Consider the following 20,397-nt stretch of genomic DNA (forward strand, 5'->3'; position numbering starts at 1 on the left):
GCACAGAGTGGTAAGCTGCAGTACAGTCCAAGCTCTGCTCATGACCTGAGTTCGATCCTGGCGGAAGTTGGGTTCAGGTAGCCAGCTCAAGGTCGGTACAATGAGTACTTAGCTTGCTGGGGGTAAAGTGTAAATGACTGGGGAAGGCAATGGCAAACCACCCCGTAAAAAAGTCTGCCATGAAAATGTTGTGAAAGCAATGTCACCCCAGAGTTGGAAATGATTTGTGCTTGCACAGGGGGATTACCTTTACCTTTTTAGTATAGTTTAAGACACTAGTAGAACTGTTCTTTGTTTTTACAATGGCACTGGGTAACAACATCACAATTTTATCTGCTTCCTGCTGGTTCTACCAAATATTATAAAAGTTTGCTCACAAGTGCAGCTAAACTTTCTCCTGTGCTTTTAAATGTAATATAATTGTAAGTGTGCATGTTCCCTGTGAAGCCCTTCCTACTGGTGGTTCCAGTATTATTATTGGCCCTGGCCCCTGACTATATGTGAAGGAGTGAGACTGTATGGCAAAATATTCTTCCTGGACCACTCTTGGGAGGACAGTGAATGCTGAAGCTAGTAACTCTGGTCTGACAGCATTTGCAACATGGAGCTTCTCACATAGCACTCCATATGGCATGTTCTGTTAGAACAGCCACAACTCTTCTCATTTCAGAAAGAACCAATGCTACTGTAATCCTTCCATCTAATGCCACAATTTTAATTTCCAGCCCTTCCAATTTCCACATCTTCATATATAACTGAATGCATCTAATGTGCAAATGAAGATATAATTTTTAGTGATCTGGAATTCCATAGTAGCTCCTTTTATCCTCTTAGCTAGAATGTCCTCTACAGCCACCTGCTGAGTTGTGTGTAAAATACATTTAAACTGGCTACTTGCATAATCTTCTTCGTGGTCTCTGTGCAGTCCCACACATGGGTCTTGCCACAGGCAACGGATCCATACCTCGGAGCTCCAATAGCTTGCCTATAGCGCTTTTTGGCGCGCTTCCCTCCCGCTCTGGGGAGCAGGCACCAATCGCGCATGCCTGGAGCGGGGGGGGGAGGCGCCCTTTCCACTCAGTTTCTTCCTTACCGCCACCCGGACAACACCTACCTCGCTGCGTTCCTCTCCTTAGCTCGTCCTCCTTCTTCATCTTGGTATCGTATTTTTCAGCTTCCTTCTACACTCTTTTCGTTCACTATTTTTCATCCCTATACAATTTAAAAACAAAACAAAAAAACCCGGTTTTCTGCGCTTTTCTTTCCCTCTCTCCCCTCCCCCGTCCGGAGCGTATGGAAGGGAAAGTTACGTTTAAAAAGTGTAGGCGCTATGGAGCGAAAATCCCCACGTCAGCCGGCCACAGCTACTGCTTATTCTGTCTCGGGGAAGCCCATCGAGTGGACACTTGCCCACATTGCGCCAATTTTGGCAAGCAGGCCCGTAAGAATCGCGCTGCGAGACTTCAGAGTTTCCTCCTCGAACGGTCCCTGCGGGCTATGCCCACCTCTGATTTGTCGCCTCCCCCACAACGAGCGGGAGATTCGGCTTCTTCGGCCGCTCTTCAGTTGCAAAAGCAGAAGACGCATAAGTCCTGAAAGAGACCTTCGAAGCACGCCGATACTGGCCATAGGGCTTCGAAAAAATCTCAACATTCCGAATCGGTAGATTCGGCGCTGAAAAAGCTTTGCGATCCGTCGTATTCGGCCTTGAAAAAATCTTGGGACCCTTCAGCGGCTTCGGCTTTGACTTCAATGGATTCCACTACATCTCAATCCGCCTCGGCCCAGCTACTGCTTCCACCAGAACTGTCAGCGCCGTCTGATGTCATCACTGAAATGCCTCAACTTACGCCTCACGCCTCTGCTACGGTAGAAGTGATTCCGATACGATCTCGTTTGCCTTTGGTTCGCAGTGTGGTGCCTTCGGACTTCCTCGAACCCAATCCTTCTACTGATCCGACTCAAATCTATCTTCGGTCGTCCCTCCGACCTGGGTCCTTCCGAGATGTCGGTGTTTCTCCTCTATTCAGAGAATCGGCAACGCAGGTCTCTACTCATTGAGTCCGATCTCGTTCGCCACGCAGGTGCCATGACTCCGGCTCATCCACTTACTATGAGCATCACGACTATTATGTTAGGGGCCAATATGACTACTCGTCTTCCTCTAGGTCTCCATCTCCTAGGAACCAACCCTACCATCGCTACTCGCGCTCCCCCTCGGATGAGGGGACACGCCGCTCCTGATACCATGAATCTGAAGCTTACATGGGCCGCGATGTCTTAACACCTCGCATCCGGCATGGAGATTCGCCCCGATTCCGTGACTCCTCCCGATTTAGGGATCCAGAGTACTTTTCTTCTCGGCACCGAGAATCTTTTTGAGACCAGGAGCAGCTTCGGTACCGAGATACGGAGAAGCCTCGCACTGCCACCGCAACTGTATCTGTTGCCCCACCTATCGTCACTACTCCACCTAGATCTTCTATTAGCCAACGTGTGAAACCTTCTAAGCCTCAAGCTTCCACTTCGGAACCGACCATACCTCCGCCCTCCCCTCCTATGGAGGATTCTCACTCCGACAGAGATACCTCAGCATCGTCGGATTCAGAAGACCCCCCTGCCTCACCAGCTTCGGATTCTACTCCACAGGTCTGCCTTTCTCCGTATCATGCATCAAAGGCTTATCTAAGCCTAATTAACACCATAGCTGAAACCTTAAAAATTGCACTCCCCTTGGATTCGCCCAAGGTGTCTGACATTGTCCACGATCTAGTCCAAGCAGATTTCCCACCGGGTTCTCTACTTCCTATGCTGCCAGTACACTTGGAGTGCCTGCGAGAGGCCTGGGACAAGCCTGCCTCGGTTCCACCCACCTCAAAGCAGTTTGACTCACTTTACAGGGTGCATGCCCCCGACGCTAAGTTTCTGGCCTCACACCTGGCTCCTAACTCCATCATTGTCCACTCAGCCACTAAGGCCAAGCCTTCCAGACACCTCCGGATCGAGAGGGGCGAAAATTGGACACCCTGGCAAGAAAAATCTTCAACCTGGCTTCTATCAACTCTAAGCTCAATAATTATTTGGCCTATTTCGCCGCATACATCTTTAATTTAGCAAATCAATTCACCCCTCTCATACCTTCTCTTCCCAAGACCTCCCAAAGAACGGCTTCCAGTCTGGTCTCCGAGCTGTCCAGAGTATCTAAGCAGCAGATCAACTCCATTCGTCATGCTGTCTCCTGCTCCTAGAGGGTTTTTGCCTCCTCAGTTGCTTTGCGTCGTCACACCTGGCTGAGATCCACCAATTTACAGCCAGACATCAAACAAAAAATCGAAGACCTCCCCTTTGATGGTCTAGGCCTTTTCCACGCTTCCACAGATGAGGTCTTGTCTTCGGTAGACGATGGTCATAAGAGGGCTAAGCGCCTGGGAGTTTCCCAACCACCCTCCCAGCAATTTAACTGGACCAAACCCTGGAGGTCATCCTTTCAGAGACATCCGTGTTCGCCCAAGCAAACTGATTACTGGAAAAGAAAGCTTACACAGCAAAAGCTGCCATTCCAGCAGAGGCCTCGGTCTCAACAGACCAAGAAGGCTTCCCTTCCTGCCAAACAGTCTCTTTGACTTCCCTCATCAGATGCAGCCTGCCTACCAGACACGTCTTTCCCCATTCTATCCGACCTGGAACTCAATCACAACTGACTCCTGGGTGCTAACCATCGTCCGTCTAGGCTACGCAATCGAGTTCATTTCACCGCCTTGCCACCACTACTTCATAACTACCCCTCCCTCTCCGCATCTCCGACAGGAGATTCTGGACTTGCTCCGGAAAAATGCCATAGAACCAGTTCCTCCTCAACACCACGGGACGGGGTTCTACTCGAGATATTTCCTGGTGCCCAAGAGGGATGGAGGCAAGCGTCCTATTCTAGATCTTCGGAAGCTAAACAAACATATAACATACAGAAAATTCAGAATGATCTCTCTGCAATCCATCCTTCCTCTGATCCCCAAGGATTCATGGATGGCTTCCTTAGATCTTCAGGACGCTTACTTCCATGTGACCATCCGGCCCCAGCATCAGAAATACCTTCGATTCACCATAGGTCAAGATCACTTTCAATACATATCCCTGCCATTCGGACTCTCCACCGCACCCAGAGTGTTCACCAAATGCATGGCAGTGGTGGCAGCTGCCCTGCATCTCCGAAACATCCCTGTGTTCCCGTACATAGACTATTGGCTTCTGATTGCACCAACACAGCACCAACTGAAGAGGAACCTCAGTACAACCCTCTCTCTCCTGGCCTCCTTGGGCCTCTGTGTGAATATCACCAAATCACACCTCACACCGACCCAGGACTTGCAGTTCATAGGTGCGTGTCTATGTACGTCCCCTCACCTTGCCTTCCTCCCAGAGGACCATGTGCAAACCATAATTTCTCTAGCCAACTCTGTTCAGCATACTCTCCTCCAGTCTGCCTTCATCATCCAACAACTCCTGGGCCTCATGGCCGCAACTACATCTGTTCTCCGCTTCGCAAGGCTGCGTATGCGACACCTTCAACTCTGGTTTGTTCGTGCCTACCATCCGCATGTGCAACCACAGAGCACTCTTCTCACCGTTCCCCAGAGGGCCCTTCACTCCCTTGCCTGGCGGACTGTACCAAACAACCTGCTTTCCGGGATGCCGTTCCTTCCTCCTCCTCCTCCGTCGGCTACCGTAACCACAGACGCCTCCAAGTGGGGATGGGGAGTCCACTTAGAGGACAAGACTGTCAGAGGGCTTTGGACTCCGTCCGAGAGGGCCATGCACATAAACTGCCTAGAACTGATTGTTGTGCACAGGGCCCTCCTTTCATTCCTTCCGCTGATCAGGGGTCGGCACGTCCAGATCTCCATGGACAATATGGCTACAGTGTTTTATGTAAACAAACAGGGCGGTACCAGGTCCCTTCGGCTGTGTTGCATAGCCATATTGCTCTGGGAATGGTGTGTCAAGCACAACATCTTTCTGACTGCCATTCATCTTCCAGGCGTGGAGAATGTTCTGGCCGACTCTCTCAGCAGGGTTCGGATAGACGACCACGAATGGTCCATCAATCAGATCTATCTCCATTGCATCTTTCTGTGCTTCGGAACGCCCAAGATAGATGTTTTTGCCTCCAAGAACAATGCAAAATGCCCTCGCTTTTACACCAGAAGGGGCAACGATGCCTTCATGCTTGGAGAGGCCCCTCGCACTACCTGTTTCCTCCAATCCCCCTTATAACATGGGCGTTAATGAAGATTACACGAGACGGCACGGACTGTATTCTCATTGCTCCATGGTGGCCACGGCAAACGTGGTTCACGAGACTTCTGCAGATGTCCTGTTACACTTACCGCCGCCTTCCTCTAGTAGGTGATCTCCTGACTCAAGCCAACAGCCAAGTGCTGCACCACTACCCGCAGATTCTGGCCCTTACAGCGTGGAGAATCCGTCCACCTCCCTGTCTGCAGGAGTAGCTGAAATTATCCATAACACAAGGAAGCCATCCACCAGGCGTTCCTCTCACTGCAAATGGAAGCGCTTCTGCTCCTTTGCATCATCCCAGCATCTACAACCAGAGTCTGTGCCTCTACATTTAGTCCTTGAATATCTACTGCCCCTACAAAGATCAGGACTCTGCTATTCCTTGTTAAAAGTTCATCTTTCTGCCATCTCGGCCTTCCACGATCCTGTCGACGGCAAAACGGTTTTTTCGCATAAGTTATCCAAATCCTTTTTAAAGGGCATGTTGCACCTTCATCCTCCTATCAAACCTTTTGTTCCAGTTTGGAGTTTGTTGTTAGTGCTTTCTCACCTTATGAAACCCCCGTTCGGAGAGCTTTCGGAAGATGGCGGAGTGACGCAGAGCTCCTTTCCCCGTCTCGGGAGGGAACTCTGTTTGTGGGGTAATCGAGGGGGCTTCCCGGCCGGGAAGTACCTCTTAAGGAGCTGTCTGGAGACGCTCCGAAGCCTGGGGGGCTTTCTGGACATGGGGGAGGAACGGAGGTTCCTCACTCAGCGCCAGTTTTCCCCCTGGCCGATACCCCAGCAACACCTCGGTGCCTAACTGTGCCGCCGGGAAAGGGAGATTGGAGAGGAACTTTAACTCCCTCAAGTGCACCCCGTAGCGTTTTTTTTCCTACCTGGGTCGTCCCACCCTTGGAATGCGAATGGTGCAGCTCATGGCGATGGCGAGAAGAAAATAAAGCTGGTAAGCGGTTTGTGTGCTGCACAGGCTGATAGGGACCGGAGCCGCGGCGTGTGGGCATCGGTGGAGGACGTGAATGGCTGAGGAGGCGGGCGGCTTTGCGGCTTAGCGGCGACTGAATGAGCGATCGTTTTGAGGGGAAACATCAAAGAGCTTGGCTGTGATCAAAGAATATTGGCAGAAGGAAGACTGGGGGAAGTAGGGGGTTGAGAAGCGATCCTTCTTTTCCTGTCTCTGAGACATTAAAAGTGGCTGTCAGTCCGTGACCGATGTGAGAACTGTGATCTGAGTTAGGAGAGAGGAAGCTGTCGGTAATGGTGGACGGGAGCTGAGGTTCTCCTTCAGGAGGCCGGACGTGGAAGACGCAGGCGGCGCTGGTGGTGAGCTGAGACAGAAACTTTCTGAGTGCGTTTGATGATTTTAACTCCCCCCCCTTCACTTGTCCACCTCTGGTTTTCTTTATTTTTTTTTGCCTTTCATCTGCGCTTTCGCTGGAGCCTTATTTTTCTTTTTTATTTTACTTTTCACCTTGTTGAAGAGGATGGGTTTTGTTTACGCAAATACTTATTTTTGGGATAATTAATCGTTGGTATCAGCTCAAAGGGTAGAGTAGTGGTTCTTAGCAGCTTTTGCTGCGGCTGCTCTCTATTGAAGATTGTGGTTTTTAAATTTATAACTATTGGAAACGGAATAGGCACTATATCTGGATCTTTGAAACCTTCCTTCTTGGAGTATAAGAGACTGGAACTTTTGGATTCTAGAAAACGTTTTCCTTTTCATCTTTCAAAACGTGGGGATTTATTAGGGCTAAAACTAGAACTTGGCTTTTAGAACACTGAAGACAGCTAAAAATCTATTTGACACTAAGACACTAAGACATTAAAATTGGACACTAAGCTACCAAGACAATATTAAGATCCTGAAACAGTTAAGTAACAAGAGAAGGGAAGAAAGAAGAAAGAAGAAGGAGCAGAGAAGATAAGGAACAGAGAAGATAAGACTGTGTAAATACTTATGTTGATTATTTCTTGACTCAGAACTGTAATTTTTGAGTTATTTACTTATTCACTTACTATAAATAATTCTAGGGCTAAATTTTGATAGTGAATCCCTAATGCATTAATGAAATGAATTGATTTAATATCTGATACTTAATAATTGATTGAATTATTGACTGAGCTCAAAGAATTATTGATTTTTATAGAATTGCTGTATTACTTATTGAGCATTTTTATTGGATTCCAGATAATCTTGAATCACTGACTGAGCTCAAGAAGTTATTTAGCTGAATATTGATTATTGATAGTCTTTCCGCTTATTGATATATTGAGCTGTTGAAAATTACAAATTGGGTCAGTTTATAAGGTTAGTGACAGTAGCATCATTATGACGGAAACAAAGATTAAAAAATACCTACAAGGTACTCCTCCGGCAGAGGGAGGTAAGGTACAAGCCGCTGTCAACCAAGACGCGTTGGAAAAATTACAGAGTACAGTTACTGCTGGATTTAAACAGAACCAAGAAGCTTTAGATGGACTGAAAACAGACTTGATGACTCAAATTAGGAAAACCAATGATCAGTTGGCAGAATTTCAAAAACAACTGTTGGCCAATACACAACAAGTTCATGGTTTGACAGCCAAAGTTGAGAGAATGGAAGATCGGGAGAAGCGCACAATCAATACGGTTAGAGAAAACCAAACAGGATTGATGGAGCTAGAAGAACGGGTGATGAGGCTCGAAATGGAGAAAGCTTCAACTATTCTTCGCTTTCAAAATCTACCAGAAGAAAAGGAGGAAGATATAATCAGTAAAATTAGAGACATCTTAATTATTGATGATGAAGAACTATTGGAAGAAGGTCCAAGAGATATTCTTTGGGCCAAAAGAGTTTCTTCGAGCTACATAAGGAAATTCAAACTTCCCAGAGAAGTTCAAGTAAAGTTCGCCCGTCCAGAAACTGTGGAAAGGATTCTGCGGAAGGCAAGAGATTATGAAATGAATTGGAAGGGAACGAAGATCAAAGTATTGAAAGAGATACCCTGGAGTGTCCGACAGAGGAGATTCAAGTTCAGGAAATTGTCTACTTGGTTAATGAAGCAAGAAATTCAATTTAGATGGCTTATCCCGCAAGGTCTTTTCTTTACATTTCAAACTAAGAGATACAATATTACTACTGAGGCAAAGATGGAAGAATTTTGTGATGAGTTTGTGAAGCGAAATGGATCTGAATCGGGAGACGAACAGGAGGTAGAAGGAGCTAAGAAGTTCTCTGATGATAAGTCTCCCAAAAAGAAACCTGAGAAGATCAAAACCAGGCTCCAGACTAAGAAGGACTCAGCCATGATATCGGATAGTATTCACTCACCAAAATTAATTCTAAGATGGAAACTAAAATACTCTCTTTGAACGTTAACGGATTAAATGAACCCGGGAAGAGGAAGAGAACTTTTCTGCAATTGAAAAAATCTGGCGCCCACATTATCTGTCTACAAGAAACGCATATTAGGAAGGACAATGTGAAATATTTGGAAAACAAGAAATTGGGTACTTTATATGCTTCATGTGATCCTTTTAAAAAGAAGAAAGGGGTAGCTATTTTTGTTCCTCATCACATTAAGTCGAGCTGCCTATTTTCGGATGAACAAGGAAGAATCATCATAGTCGAGTTGGAGTTAAATGGACTTAAAACAATCCTTGGGAACATTTATGCCCCTAACGAAAATCAAGAAAAATTTTATCAAGTATTGTGCACGAAACTTAGGGAATTCAATTCAGATAGGTACTGCATAGTTGGCGATTACAATGCGATATTTGATATCAAAATGGATAAAAAATATGATGATCCTCAAAAAAAGAAGAAGAATTGGAATTTACTACCTAATTCTTTTTTGAAGCTGGCTGAAGAATTAAATTTAGTAGATGCCTGGAGAACAAAGAACCCGAACACGACAGATTTTACTTTTTATTCACATTCACATAAATCTTGGTCCAGAATAGATATGACCTGGGTATCCTTGAGTATGATTTTGTCAGTTAACCAAGTTGATATCCTCCCTCAGTCATACGCTGATCACAACCCAATTTTGTTATCTCTACCGGAGCAATCAAGAAATCCTCGATGGTCTCTCAATTTGCAAATTTTAAAAGAAACTCAATTTCTGGAAGTAGCTAAAAAAGAGATTCAGGAATTTTTTAAACTCAACTTGGAGAAAGACACGAAGATCCCAGTTATTTGGGACGCATTCAAGGCCTTCTTTAGAGGAGTCGCCATCCGTTATTCAAAGAGGAGGAAGAGAGAACAAAGAAAATCTTACAATGAACTTGTAACAAAATTGAAATACTATGAGAAACAACAGAAAACTGGGAATCCAAGAGAGGTGAAGGCCAGAATTACTTTTATCCAACATCAGATAAATATTCTTTTAGCAGAAGAAATGGAGAAAAAACTAAAATGGACAAGACAAAACTATTTTGAAAATGCTAACAAAGTGAGTAGATGGTTGGCTTACAAATTAAGGAAGGAAAAGGAGAAGAAGATCATAAAAATGTTGAAAAATGATGCCAAGGAGGAGGTGTTTCAAAATTTTCAAATGAAAGATATTATTCAAAACTTTTATAGGAATCTGTACAAAAAGCAAGAGATTGAACAATTCAAGCAAGAAAATTATATTAAAGGAGTCGAAATGAAACAATTAACAAGGGAACAGCAAGCAAGTTTGGAGAGCCCAATCTCAATGCAGGAATTGGTTGATGTAATTAAAACCCAAAAAAGTAACAAGACCCCAGGTCCAGATGGACTTCCGATTGAGTTTTTTAGAGCCTTTGAAGATTTGTTATTGTTGCCCTTTAAGAAGGTAATTGAGAATGTCTATCATTCAGGCGAGACTCCAGATTCTTGGAAAGAAGCGCTTATTACTCTCATTCACAAAGAAGGCACCAATTTCACTTTTAAATAGTGATTATAAGATTTTTGCAGCAATTTTAGCGAATAGATTGAAGAAGGTGATTACCGACTTAATTCATGAGGATCAAACAGGTTTCGTCCCAGGACGACTAATGAACCAGAATGTGAGGCTACTTTTAAATGTGATTGAATATTACAGAGATCACCCGGACAAAGAATTTGCTGCTATTTTTGTGGACGCAGAAAAGGCTTTTGATAATGTTAATTGGAATTTCACCAAAGTGACATTGGATGCGATTGGCTGTGGTGATAGGTACCGCAGAATGGTCGAAGCGATTTACTCGAAGCAGAAAGCGAGAGTGAGTTTTAATGGAGTGATGTCTGATTTAGTAGAAATACAACAAGGCACTAGACAGGGATGCCCGTTATCCCCATTGCTTTTTATCTTGACGTTAGAACCTTTAATAAAGAAGATTAGAGAAGACAACAAAATTCAAGGAACCAGAATTAATAACGTGGAATTTAAGTCTTTGGTGTTTGCGGACGATTTAGTATTTATCTTGGAACAACCCATCTCTTCATCTCTGAAGCAAAGACTACGAGAATTTGGAGAAGTATCTGGTTTCAAACTGAATGTGTCTAAGACAAAAATTTTAATGAAAAATATGGAGAAAATTCAAGTTGAATCTTTAGAACAGCTTTCAGGATTTAAGCAAGGAAAAAAGATAAAATACCTTGGAATTTATTTGACGAATGATTTAAAGACTTTGTACAGAGACAATTATGAAAAAATATTGAAAGAAATACGGGATGATCTAACTAACTGGAAAGATCTCCATATTTCGCTCTTAGGTAGAGTCACTACAATAAAGATGAACATTCTTCCAAGGATCTTATTTCTCTTCCAAACAATCCCAATCACCTTACCCAAACTATTTTTCCAGAAACTTAACTCTATGATCAAGTTGTTTATCTGGCAAGGGAAAAAGGCCAGAATAAAATTGAAAATTTTACAAGACAGCAAATCAAGAGGTGGTCTTGCTCTCCCAGATTGGAATCTGTACTATAAGGCTTGTTGTATTGCATGGTTAAGGGATTGGTGTAAGCTAGATAATAAGAGACTAATGACTATTGAAGGCGTAGGTTTGGGAGAAGGCTGGCACAATTATATGTGGTATCACACTCCTGTAAAAACTGGACGCTTTTTCAGACACGAAATAAGAAGATCCTTGTATAAGATTTGGGATGAAATTAAACTGAGGTATACTTATACTCCAAAGTGGTTATCTCCGATAGAAGCTCTGACTCACCCTAACTTGTATAATTGGGATAACCCACAAGATTATGCCTATTTGTTGAATAGCCAAAATGATTTGATTGAGGAAGAACTATCTAAGTTAAATTGGTGGCTTCAGTGTCAACTCAAATCAAGATTTCAGAAAGACAAAGAAAGGGGCTTTTCGAATAAACCAATTGAATTAGATCTTATCTTAGAGTCCAAGCAGAAGATAATTTCTAAAACGTATGATTGGCTACTTCAAGTTAAGATGCAGGATGAAGTTGTAAAAGAAGCTTGGATCCGCTGGCTTAAGGATTTTGGCTATAATATTGATCTGGATGAATGGGAAAAATTATGGAAACAGAATTTAAAACTAATAAAGCCAACTGATCTCAAAGAAAATCTATATAAAATGGTATATAGATGGTATCTTACACCAAATAGACTGGCCAAAATTTACCCCAGATACTCTAATAAATGTTGGAAGTGCCGAGAAGTTGAAGGATCGTTGTTCCATATATGGTGGCAATGCAAAGAAGCCAGAAAATATTGGGCTCAAGTTAATATTTGGATTCAAAAAATCTTGAAAATACAAGTTAAGCATGTGCCAGAATTGTATCTTCTGAATATCTGTAGGCAAAATTTGCCTACGACCAAACTGAAAGTTTTACTGTATATAGTTACCATTGCTAGAACTTTGTATGCCAAGTATTGGAAAAATGATAGAATCCCGAACAGAGACGAATTCATTAATAAGCTGTTGGAAGTCGCTGAATCTGATCTAATGTCCACAAGATTAAGAGAGGGTAATGTGCAAAAATGTCAGGAGGAATGGGACCCCATTTATAAATGGGTCAAAAGTAGAGGCTTCGACATGGAGTAGCTAGAATTTTTTTTTCCCTTTCAAATCCTCTCCATCCCCCAGTGTGTATGATTGGGATGTAGTGGTAGAAGTTAGACATAGATGTGTTTTTGACTGTATGGCGCGCCCAAGCGTCTAAGGTGTTTGGAATGTATCTTTTTCGTACGATTAATGTTGATTGTATTTGTTTGTTCTTTATTCTTTCTTTTCTTTGTATGTCCATCTTTTCTTAATAAAATTTCAAAATGTTAAAAAAAGAAAAAGAAACCCCCGTTCGAACCTATGGCTACGGTACATCTCAATCTGCTGTCCTGGAAGACCGCTCTATTAGTTGCCCTTACTTCCGGTAAGCGGGTCTGTGACCTATGTGCCTTCCGCCATGACGCTCCTTACACGGTCTTCCACAAGGATAAGGTGGCCCTTTGACCGGATCCCTCCTTCCTCCCTAAAGTTGTATCCCACTTTCATTTATCAACATCAACATAGTTACCAACGTTCTTCTCTAATCCAAGCAACCCGGGACAAAGAGCTCTACATGCCCTCGATGTCAGAAGAACTTTGTCCTTCTACCTCGCTCGTACACAACAGTTCCGTAAGGACCCTAATCTGTTTGTGGCCTACGGTAACCCTCACAGAGGACACAAAATTTCTACCCAGAGACTATCTAAGTGGGTAGCTAATGCCATCAAGTTGTGTTACGAACTGGCTAAGCAGCCCTTACCCGAAGGCCTTAAGGCTCACTCTACCAGAGCGGTCTCGACGTCTTCGGCTTTCCTGCAGGGTGTCTCCCTAGAGGACATCTGCGCTGCCGCATTTTGGTCCTCACCATCCACGTTCGTCTCTCACTATGCCTTGGACGTTCGTGCGAGATGAGACGCCTCCTTCGGCCAAGCGGTCCTCAGGTCCATCTTCCATTGAAGTCAGGGGTGAGTGCATCCACTTCCATCTATAACCTATACAATGTGATTATGTGACTAATATTTTCTTTTACCAGCACCCTCCACTGTGACATTCAGCTGGCTAGTCACCCATGTGTGGGACTGCACAGAGACCACGAAGAAGATAAACAGGTTGCTTACCTGTAACTAATGATCTTCGAGTGGTCATCTGTGCAGTCACACATGCCCACCCAGCCTTCCCTGCTGCTGGCCTCCTTTGAATGTTGTTTAACTCTATACAGTGTCAGTGGCGGCTGGAAGAAACTGAGTGGGAAGGGCACTTCCCCCCCGCTCCAGGCATGCGCGATCGGTGCCTGCTCCCCAGAGCAGGAGGGAAGCGTGCCAAAAAGCGCTATAGGCGAGCTATTAGAGCTCCGAGGTATGGATCTGTTGCCTGCGGCAAGACCCATGTGTGTGATTGCACAGATGACCACTCGAAGATCATTAGTTACAGGTAAGCAACCTGTTTTTCTCTGTAAAGGCAGCAAATGAGTCTATTTGGGTATCCATTCCTGAGGAACTGTTCATCTGTATCTGGAAGAAATTTAGTGTTAAGGGAATCACAGGAGCTCGTTCAAAGTCGACAGATTCCACGTTCCTAATACAAAGTCTGACACTATGGAACTATCAGTTATAGCACACAACCAGTCAAAATCTGCATGATCAGATCACACTGTCAGTATTTGAACATGTACGCATGGCTTAAAGAATCAAATCTGATAGCTGTTTTTTAGAGAATGTCAGAAATATTGTATATCTAGACTAGATTGTCAAACATTCTTAAAGCAGAGAATTGTAAAAGGGTATGTGCAAAGCGATGCCAGCCAAAACTGGTAACAAAGAAATTGAAACGATGAGGAGTGGGGTAATAAGGTAGAACCATCTGACTTTTCCTCCTTCTAAAGCATAGCAGTGAGATTCAGTGATTCAAGATAGTTTAAGGCCATCTGTAGGACAAGAACTTGCAGTTTAAGGCAATCCATAGAACAAGGACTTAGATTACATATATGTAAATGTTTTTAATGGCTTATTTAGATCTGGCAGTGTGGAGGAAGCCTTGAGATCCATCCGTGTTCCCACGTAGGCCACGTTTTCCCAAAGCAAGCTCCCTATTCACGGGCAAAGGCTTTGGCAAACAGTGTTCGTGCTGCAGAAGTGTGGATGGATGAATACAAAGATCTTTACTACCATAGAAATCCACATGCCCGTATGGTAAGTTTAATGTTTGTTGCATTTTGCGATACATCACATTTCTGCTCTGCAATCTTTTCTCATAAAGACTGACCTCACAGTCTTGCAGAATAAATCTTCTACTAACATAAAGACAAATATTAATATTTTTATATAGCACAGACTAATATAAAGAAAAAAATATCCCTGCTGTGAGGTGCTTAAATTTCATCTCTGTGGTAAAGACAAGAGGGGCAGGAGGAAAAGAAGATGCAAAGCTGAGAAGTGGTAAGATTCTACGCAGAGCTCTGTGTATGGCTTTTCCAAGGAAGGATAAAAAACCTGCAGAAAAGTTGGTAGCCAGCTTCCTTTTGAAAAGAGGGCATTTCCACCCCTTGATGTTGCTAATACAGAAGTGTAATAGCAATGCCTTGTTACCAGTGAGAGTGTGAAGGGGAATGGTAAGCACTAACACAGTTATAGTTTATACTGTTACACAATAAAGCTAATTTGTTTGGAGGGTTTTGTCAAGTCGGCTGGATTCAATAACGAGTCTTTGGTTGAAACAAAGTTACTAGTTTATTGAAGCAGAACTGAAGACCATGATAGAGATTGAAGGACTGGGGTACATAGACATTAACCAAGCATTTAAGGTATAGATCAAAGGATTCCTACGGGCGGGGCACTCTATGCATATTTTCGCACTAGGATGTTACTCCCTCGTTCCCAAGCCAAGGCCTTGGCGCTTAACACTCCCACAGACACCCAGCTTGAGAAGGCTGCACTATCTTATTCACATATCAGCATTTCAAAGCAGACTACACAACAAAGGCATAGCTAAGAGGAGGGGGGGGAGGAGAGTTAGCTAGCAGCATTCGGTGTTCAGTGAGAGCCCAGAATCCCTTCCTTCTAAACCAGAGTTAGACAACATGTTACTAACAATACAGCAGACTTGACATACTGCCCCCCCTAAGCCCCCCCTACGGTGCGGGCTCGAGGTTGCTCCCGATTATGGCTTTGTGTTTCGGAACTGTGTTTCGGTGACTCTGATTGGTGCCAATCGGTCGAGTTCAGGCTTCGACGAAGTAAGCTGCAATGAAATACAGGGTGGATTTTACCAAAAGCCGGAGGCAAATCTAATTCCACCGTTACTGGGTTAATGACCCGCTTGATCTTAAAGGGCCCCACAAACTTAAAAGCCAGCTTCCTGGATGGTTGGGAGAGGGGTAGATTTTTCGTTGACAGGTATACTGAGTCCCCAACTTTTAGCTCCCAGACTGGCACGTGAGACTTGTCGTATTGCCTCTTGTAAGCCTCTTTTGCTGTTTTTAAGTTTTCCTGGATAGCTGGCCAGCACTGGCTAGGTCCCTGCCACCACTTCTCGAAGGCAGAGCCCGTCCCTGGATCTTCCCCCCCCCCCGGCAGCATCGGGATCGGTTTTCCCTCATACCCAAACACTATGGAGAAGGGGGAGGCTTTAGTGGAACTGTGAGCACTGTTGTTATAGGCATATTCTGCAAAAGGGAGGAGGTCTACCCAGTCGGACTGGCGTTGGCTCACAAAGCATCGCAAATACTGTTTCAGCACCCCGTTCACTCTCTCCGTCTGTCCGTCCATCTGGGGGTGGTATGCTGAGCTTAACCCCTGCTCCATTCCTAACAGTTTGCAGAACTCCCGCCAAAAGGTGGCAACGAACTGAGGCCCCCGGTCACTAATAACCTTGTCTGGAATTGAGTGGAGTTTGGCCACGTGATCAAAGAATAGGGTGGCCAGTTTCTTGGCGGTGGGTAGTTGAGCACAGGGGATGAAATGAGCCTGCTTGGAAAAACGTTTCTACTACCACTAAAATGACTGTTTTCCCCCGTGAAGAAGGAAGCTCTACTATAAAGTCCATAGACACAATGGCCCAGGGGCGCTTGGCTGTTTCTAGTGGTTGTAGCAGGCCGGGGGGCTTCCCCCCTCTCTTTTTTGCCATTATGCATATCGGGCAGCTGGTTACAAATTCCGACACATCCTTCCTAAGGAGCGGCCACCAAAACTGCCGGTTTACTAAGTGCAAGGTTTTTACATAGCCAAAGTGCCCGGCCAATTTAGATGAATGGCATAGTTGTAAGATTTCTTTTCTCAGGGTCATCGGGATGTATAGTTTCTCCCCCTTATACCACAGACCATCTTTTCCCTTCTGCACCCCCTCAGGCCGCCCACCTCCCTCCCTTTCGGTCTCCAAGGCGATGCGCTCACGGCTGAGCCCGTCCAGCTCTCTCCTTTTCTGCGAGCGGGTAGTGACCATGGCCGCCACTTGCGTGGGGGATATTAACGAGTCAACCACCTCTTCCCTCTGACTCTCGTGTTGTGGGAGCCTGGACAGGGCATCGGCCAAGAAGTTACGGGTCCCCAGGATGTGTTTCAGAGTGAAATCAAACTTGGAAAAGAACCCCGCCCACCTGATCTGCTTCTCGCTTAGCTTTCTTTTCCCAGTGAGTGCCTTGAGATTTTTGTGATCTGTCCATATCTCGAATGGCACTCTGGCCCCCTCTAGCCACGACCGCCAGGTTTTTAGGGCAAACATGACTGCAAAAGCTTCTTTGTCCAACACGGACCAATTTCTCTGTTCGTCTGAGAATTTTTTTGAAATGTAGGCACAGGGTCGCAGTTTCCCTTCCCCATCCCTCTGCATGAGAATGGCTCCTACGGCGACATCGGAGGCATCGCATTGGACCATAAAGCCCTTAAGCTCGTCTGGGTGACTTAAAACCGGCTCGCTAGTAAACAGTTGCTTGAGTCGGTCGAAAGCCGCCTGGCAAGCGGGCGTCCAGTTCAGCTTGGCCCCGGGTCGCTTAGCGTCCCCCCCTTCCCTTTTGTTTTGAGGAGGTCTGTCAGGGGCAGGGCGATTTGGGCGAACCCCTCAATGAATCCTCTGTAAAAATTTGCGAATCCGATGAAAGATTGGAGCTGTCTACGTGTCCTCGGGGGGGCCCATTTTTCTACCGCTTGCACCTTCGTGGGGTCCATGGCCAGGCCATCTTTGGACACACGGAACCCGGGGTAGTCTAATTCTGTGCGGTGAAACTCGCATTTAGACAGTTTGGCGTACAGCTGCTGCTCCAGCAGGGTGGTTAGTACCTCCCTCACCAATTTTACATGGGATTGCTCATCCTGGGAGTAAATAATGATGTCATCCAGGTACACCACCACCCCCTTGTACAAAAATTTTCTCAACACATCATTTATAAAGTTCATGAACACTCCAGGCGCCCCCTGCAACCCAAATGGCATGACTAGGTACTCAAACTGTCCCATCGGGGTGTTGAACGCCGTCTTCCACTCATCTCCTTCCTTGATGCGTACTCGAAAGTATGCATCTCTCAAGTCAAGTTTTGTGAAGATCTTCCCCCCCGCCACCGTGCTCAACAAGTCCTTGATCAGGGGGATGGGGTAAGCGTTGGACATTGAAATCGCATTTATCCCGCGAAAATCAGTGCAAAGCCTAAGCGTATTGTCCTTCTTCTTCCTAAACAGCACTGGGGCCGCATGGGGCGCCGTTGCGGGTCTGATGAAACCCCTCTCCAAGTTCAGGTCTAGGAATTTTCGCAGTTCCTTTTTCTCGGCCCACCCCATCTGGTAGAGTTTGGCCCGGGGGAGGCTCTCCCCGGGGATCAGTTCTATGGCACAGTCCGTGTTCCGGTGGGGGGGTAATTGGTTGGCTTCCCGTTCACTAAACACTTCCATCAGGTCTCGATAGGCGCTCGGGACCTAGTGCACCTCCTCCACTAGGACGCACGCCCTCTCCCGGGTGGCGGGCGCTCGCGGCCCCCACGCTGGGTTCCACGAGTGCTCGCCACAATCGGGGTCGGGGAACCGGATGGTTTGTGCCTTCCAGCGAATGAGGGGCTCGTGTCTCTCCAACCACCCCACCCCCAACACCACCGGGTAGCCGCAGGCCGGGGCAATGACGAAAGTCTCCAGATCCCAATGGCCCTCAATCCCCATGGGGCATGGTTCTGTTTCCTGCGTACAGGGCTCCCCCCCCCCATCACTGACTCATCCATTTGCTCAAACAGCATGGGGTGGGGAAGATGCGAGCGCTCTAGTCCCAGGGCCTCAACCACTTTGGGGGAGATCAGTTCTCGGTTACACCCCGAGTCTACGAGGGCTCGAATCTGTAGAAATCTTTTCAGCTTTGGGTTCAGTAGTTTCACCATCACAAAGTACAGTCGTCCCATGGTTCTCACCGTTAGTGGTGCCTTCTCTCGATCGACCTGCTGGCTGGCACCGTTCAGAGCAGGTCGGCGTCGTTTCCCGCCGGCTCCTCTTCACAGGCTAGTTCGGCGGAGAGGCGGACCTCCTCCTCTTGTAGTTCCTCTTGCACCATCAGAGCGCTGCTCTTCGCCGCCGCGTCCTTAGGGCGGCCAGGGGGTTTCTTCGGACCCGGGGTACTTTGCCTGGTCGACCCCGGCGTCGGGGCGGTCCCTGCGGGCGGCTGGGGGCAGTTGGAAGTGAGGTGGTTAGGGTCGCCGCAACGGAAGCATCGGTGAGGTCCCGCCGGGGCGGTCGCTGGCTGTTTCTTGGCTTTGGGAGGCTCGGCCTTCCCGGGGGTGGTTTTGGGTGCACCTTTGCCGGCCGCTAGTGCTTGTCGCAGCATTGCCACCCTCTTCAGGTTGGTTTCCACCTCCCCCGTGAGCTGGATCCACCCCACTAACATGTCTGGACGGGCCTGGGTGAGCGCCCGGTCCAGGATGCTAGGGTTCAGCCCGTTGGTGAAGTGTTCAATCTTCATCACCTCATTCCAATTCCAGGCCCGAGCAGCGTTAGCCTGGAAATCCGCCACATACTCCCGGATGGATCGGGCCCCCTGCTTCATGTTCCGCAGCGCCGAAAGCGCTCTGGCTTCCTGCAAGGGGTCCTCGTACTGGGTCAGTAGAGCTTGCACGAACCTGTTCACGAAGTGCAGGAGCGGGCTGTTGGTCTCACACAGGCTCACGTACCACTTTTTAGCAGCGCCCCGCAGCTTCGACCCCAAATAGTCCACTCGGCTCACCTCATCGGGGAACAGGTCTCCCCAATAGTACATGTAGCTATTCGCTTGGATCGCAAAATAGTTTACTTCCTCCGGATCCCCGTCGAAAGTTGCATCCAGCTCCCGCCCTCCCCCCCAGGTCTCACTGTCTGACCGGGGCGGGGGCCGCCAGTGCTTGGGGCGCCACCGGTGCTTGGGGTGCCGACGGGGCGACGGGGGGGTTGGCTCGGCAGGCGCCGGCTGCTGCTGGCGGGTCCCGGTCACCCCCAACGCTCTCCCCAGCTGGGCGGTCAGGGTCTGTAGTTGGTCCTTGAGATCCTTCACTGCTCCGTTGACCTCGCGGCGGACCATTGACCGGAACATCTGGTAGTCCTCGTCGTGCGGGTCCTTGGGCTTCGGCCCCCCGTCCTCCTCCCCACACTCCGCGCCTTCGCTTCCGCTGCCCGGGACTTGGGTTACGGTCGCCTCGGCCCCTTCCTCCGGCTCGCCCGGGTTGGCAGCCGCTGCTTCGGCCAGCTGAACCCGCTTGGTGTGGCGGGTCATGATCGCCTCTCGGCGGATCGGTGCCTGGTCCATCAACGTGGTCGAGGTCCTCAGCTGGTATTGCCGGGGGGTAACCACCAACTGGAACTGGGGGGGGGGGAGCCGCGGTCCTTCTGCCAGTATGAATGTGCCAGGGTGTCTCGGCCCCCTCCGCTCTGGTTGGGAGTTCTCCGTTGTCCGGAGGCTGATCGGACATCGCCTTTTCAGTTGCCGGAAAGGTTGAACTCCAAGATAGGGAGTCCTTCAAAATGTCAAGTCGGCTGGATTCAATAACAAGTCTTTGGTTGAAACAAAGTTACTAGTTTATTGAAGCAGAACTGAAGACCATGATAGAGATTGAAGGACTGGGGTACATAGACATTAACCAAGCATTTAAGGTATAGATTAAAGGATTCCTACGGGCGGGGCACTCTATGCAGTATATTTTCATACTAGGATGTTAC

General features: G+C 47.0%; 1 protein-coding gene across 1 annotated transcript in view; it reads left to right on the forward strand.

Annotated features, from left to right (window-relative positions):
• GALNT12 (polypeptide N-acetylgalactosaminyltransferase 12) overlaps positions 1-20,397 on the forward strand; it is a 119,174-nt gene that overhangs the window by 60,721 nt on the left and 38,056 nt on the right. The window contains exon 6 of the mRNA XM_060254501.1: positions 14,260-14,436. Coding sequence (XP_060110484.1) covers positions 14,260-14,436 — 177 coding nt within the window. The remainder of the gene's footprint in view (positions 1-14,259; positions 14,437-20,397) is intronic.

The sequence above is a fragment of the Heteronotia binoei genome, chromosome 14 (assembly GCF_032191835.1).
Source record: "Heteronotia binoei isolate CCM8104 ecotype False Entrance Well chromosome 14, APGP_CSIRO_Hbin_v1, whole genome shotgun sequence".
Lineage (NCBI taxonomy): Eukaryota > Metazoa > Chordata > Lepidosauria > Squamata > Gekkonidae > Heteronotia > Heteronotia binoei.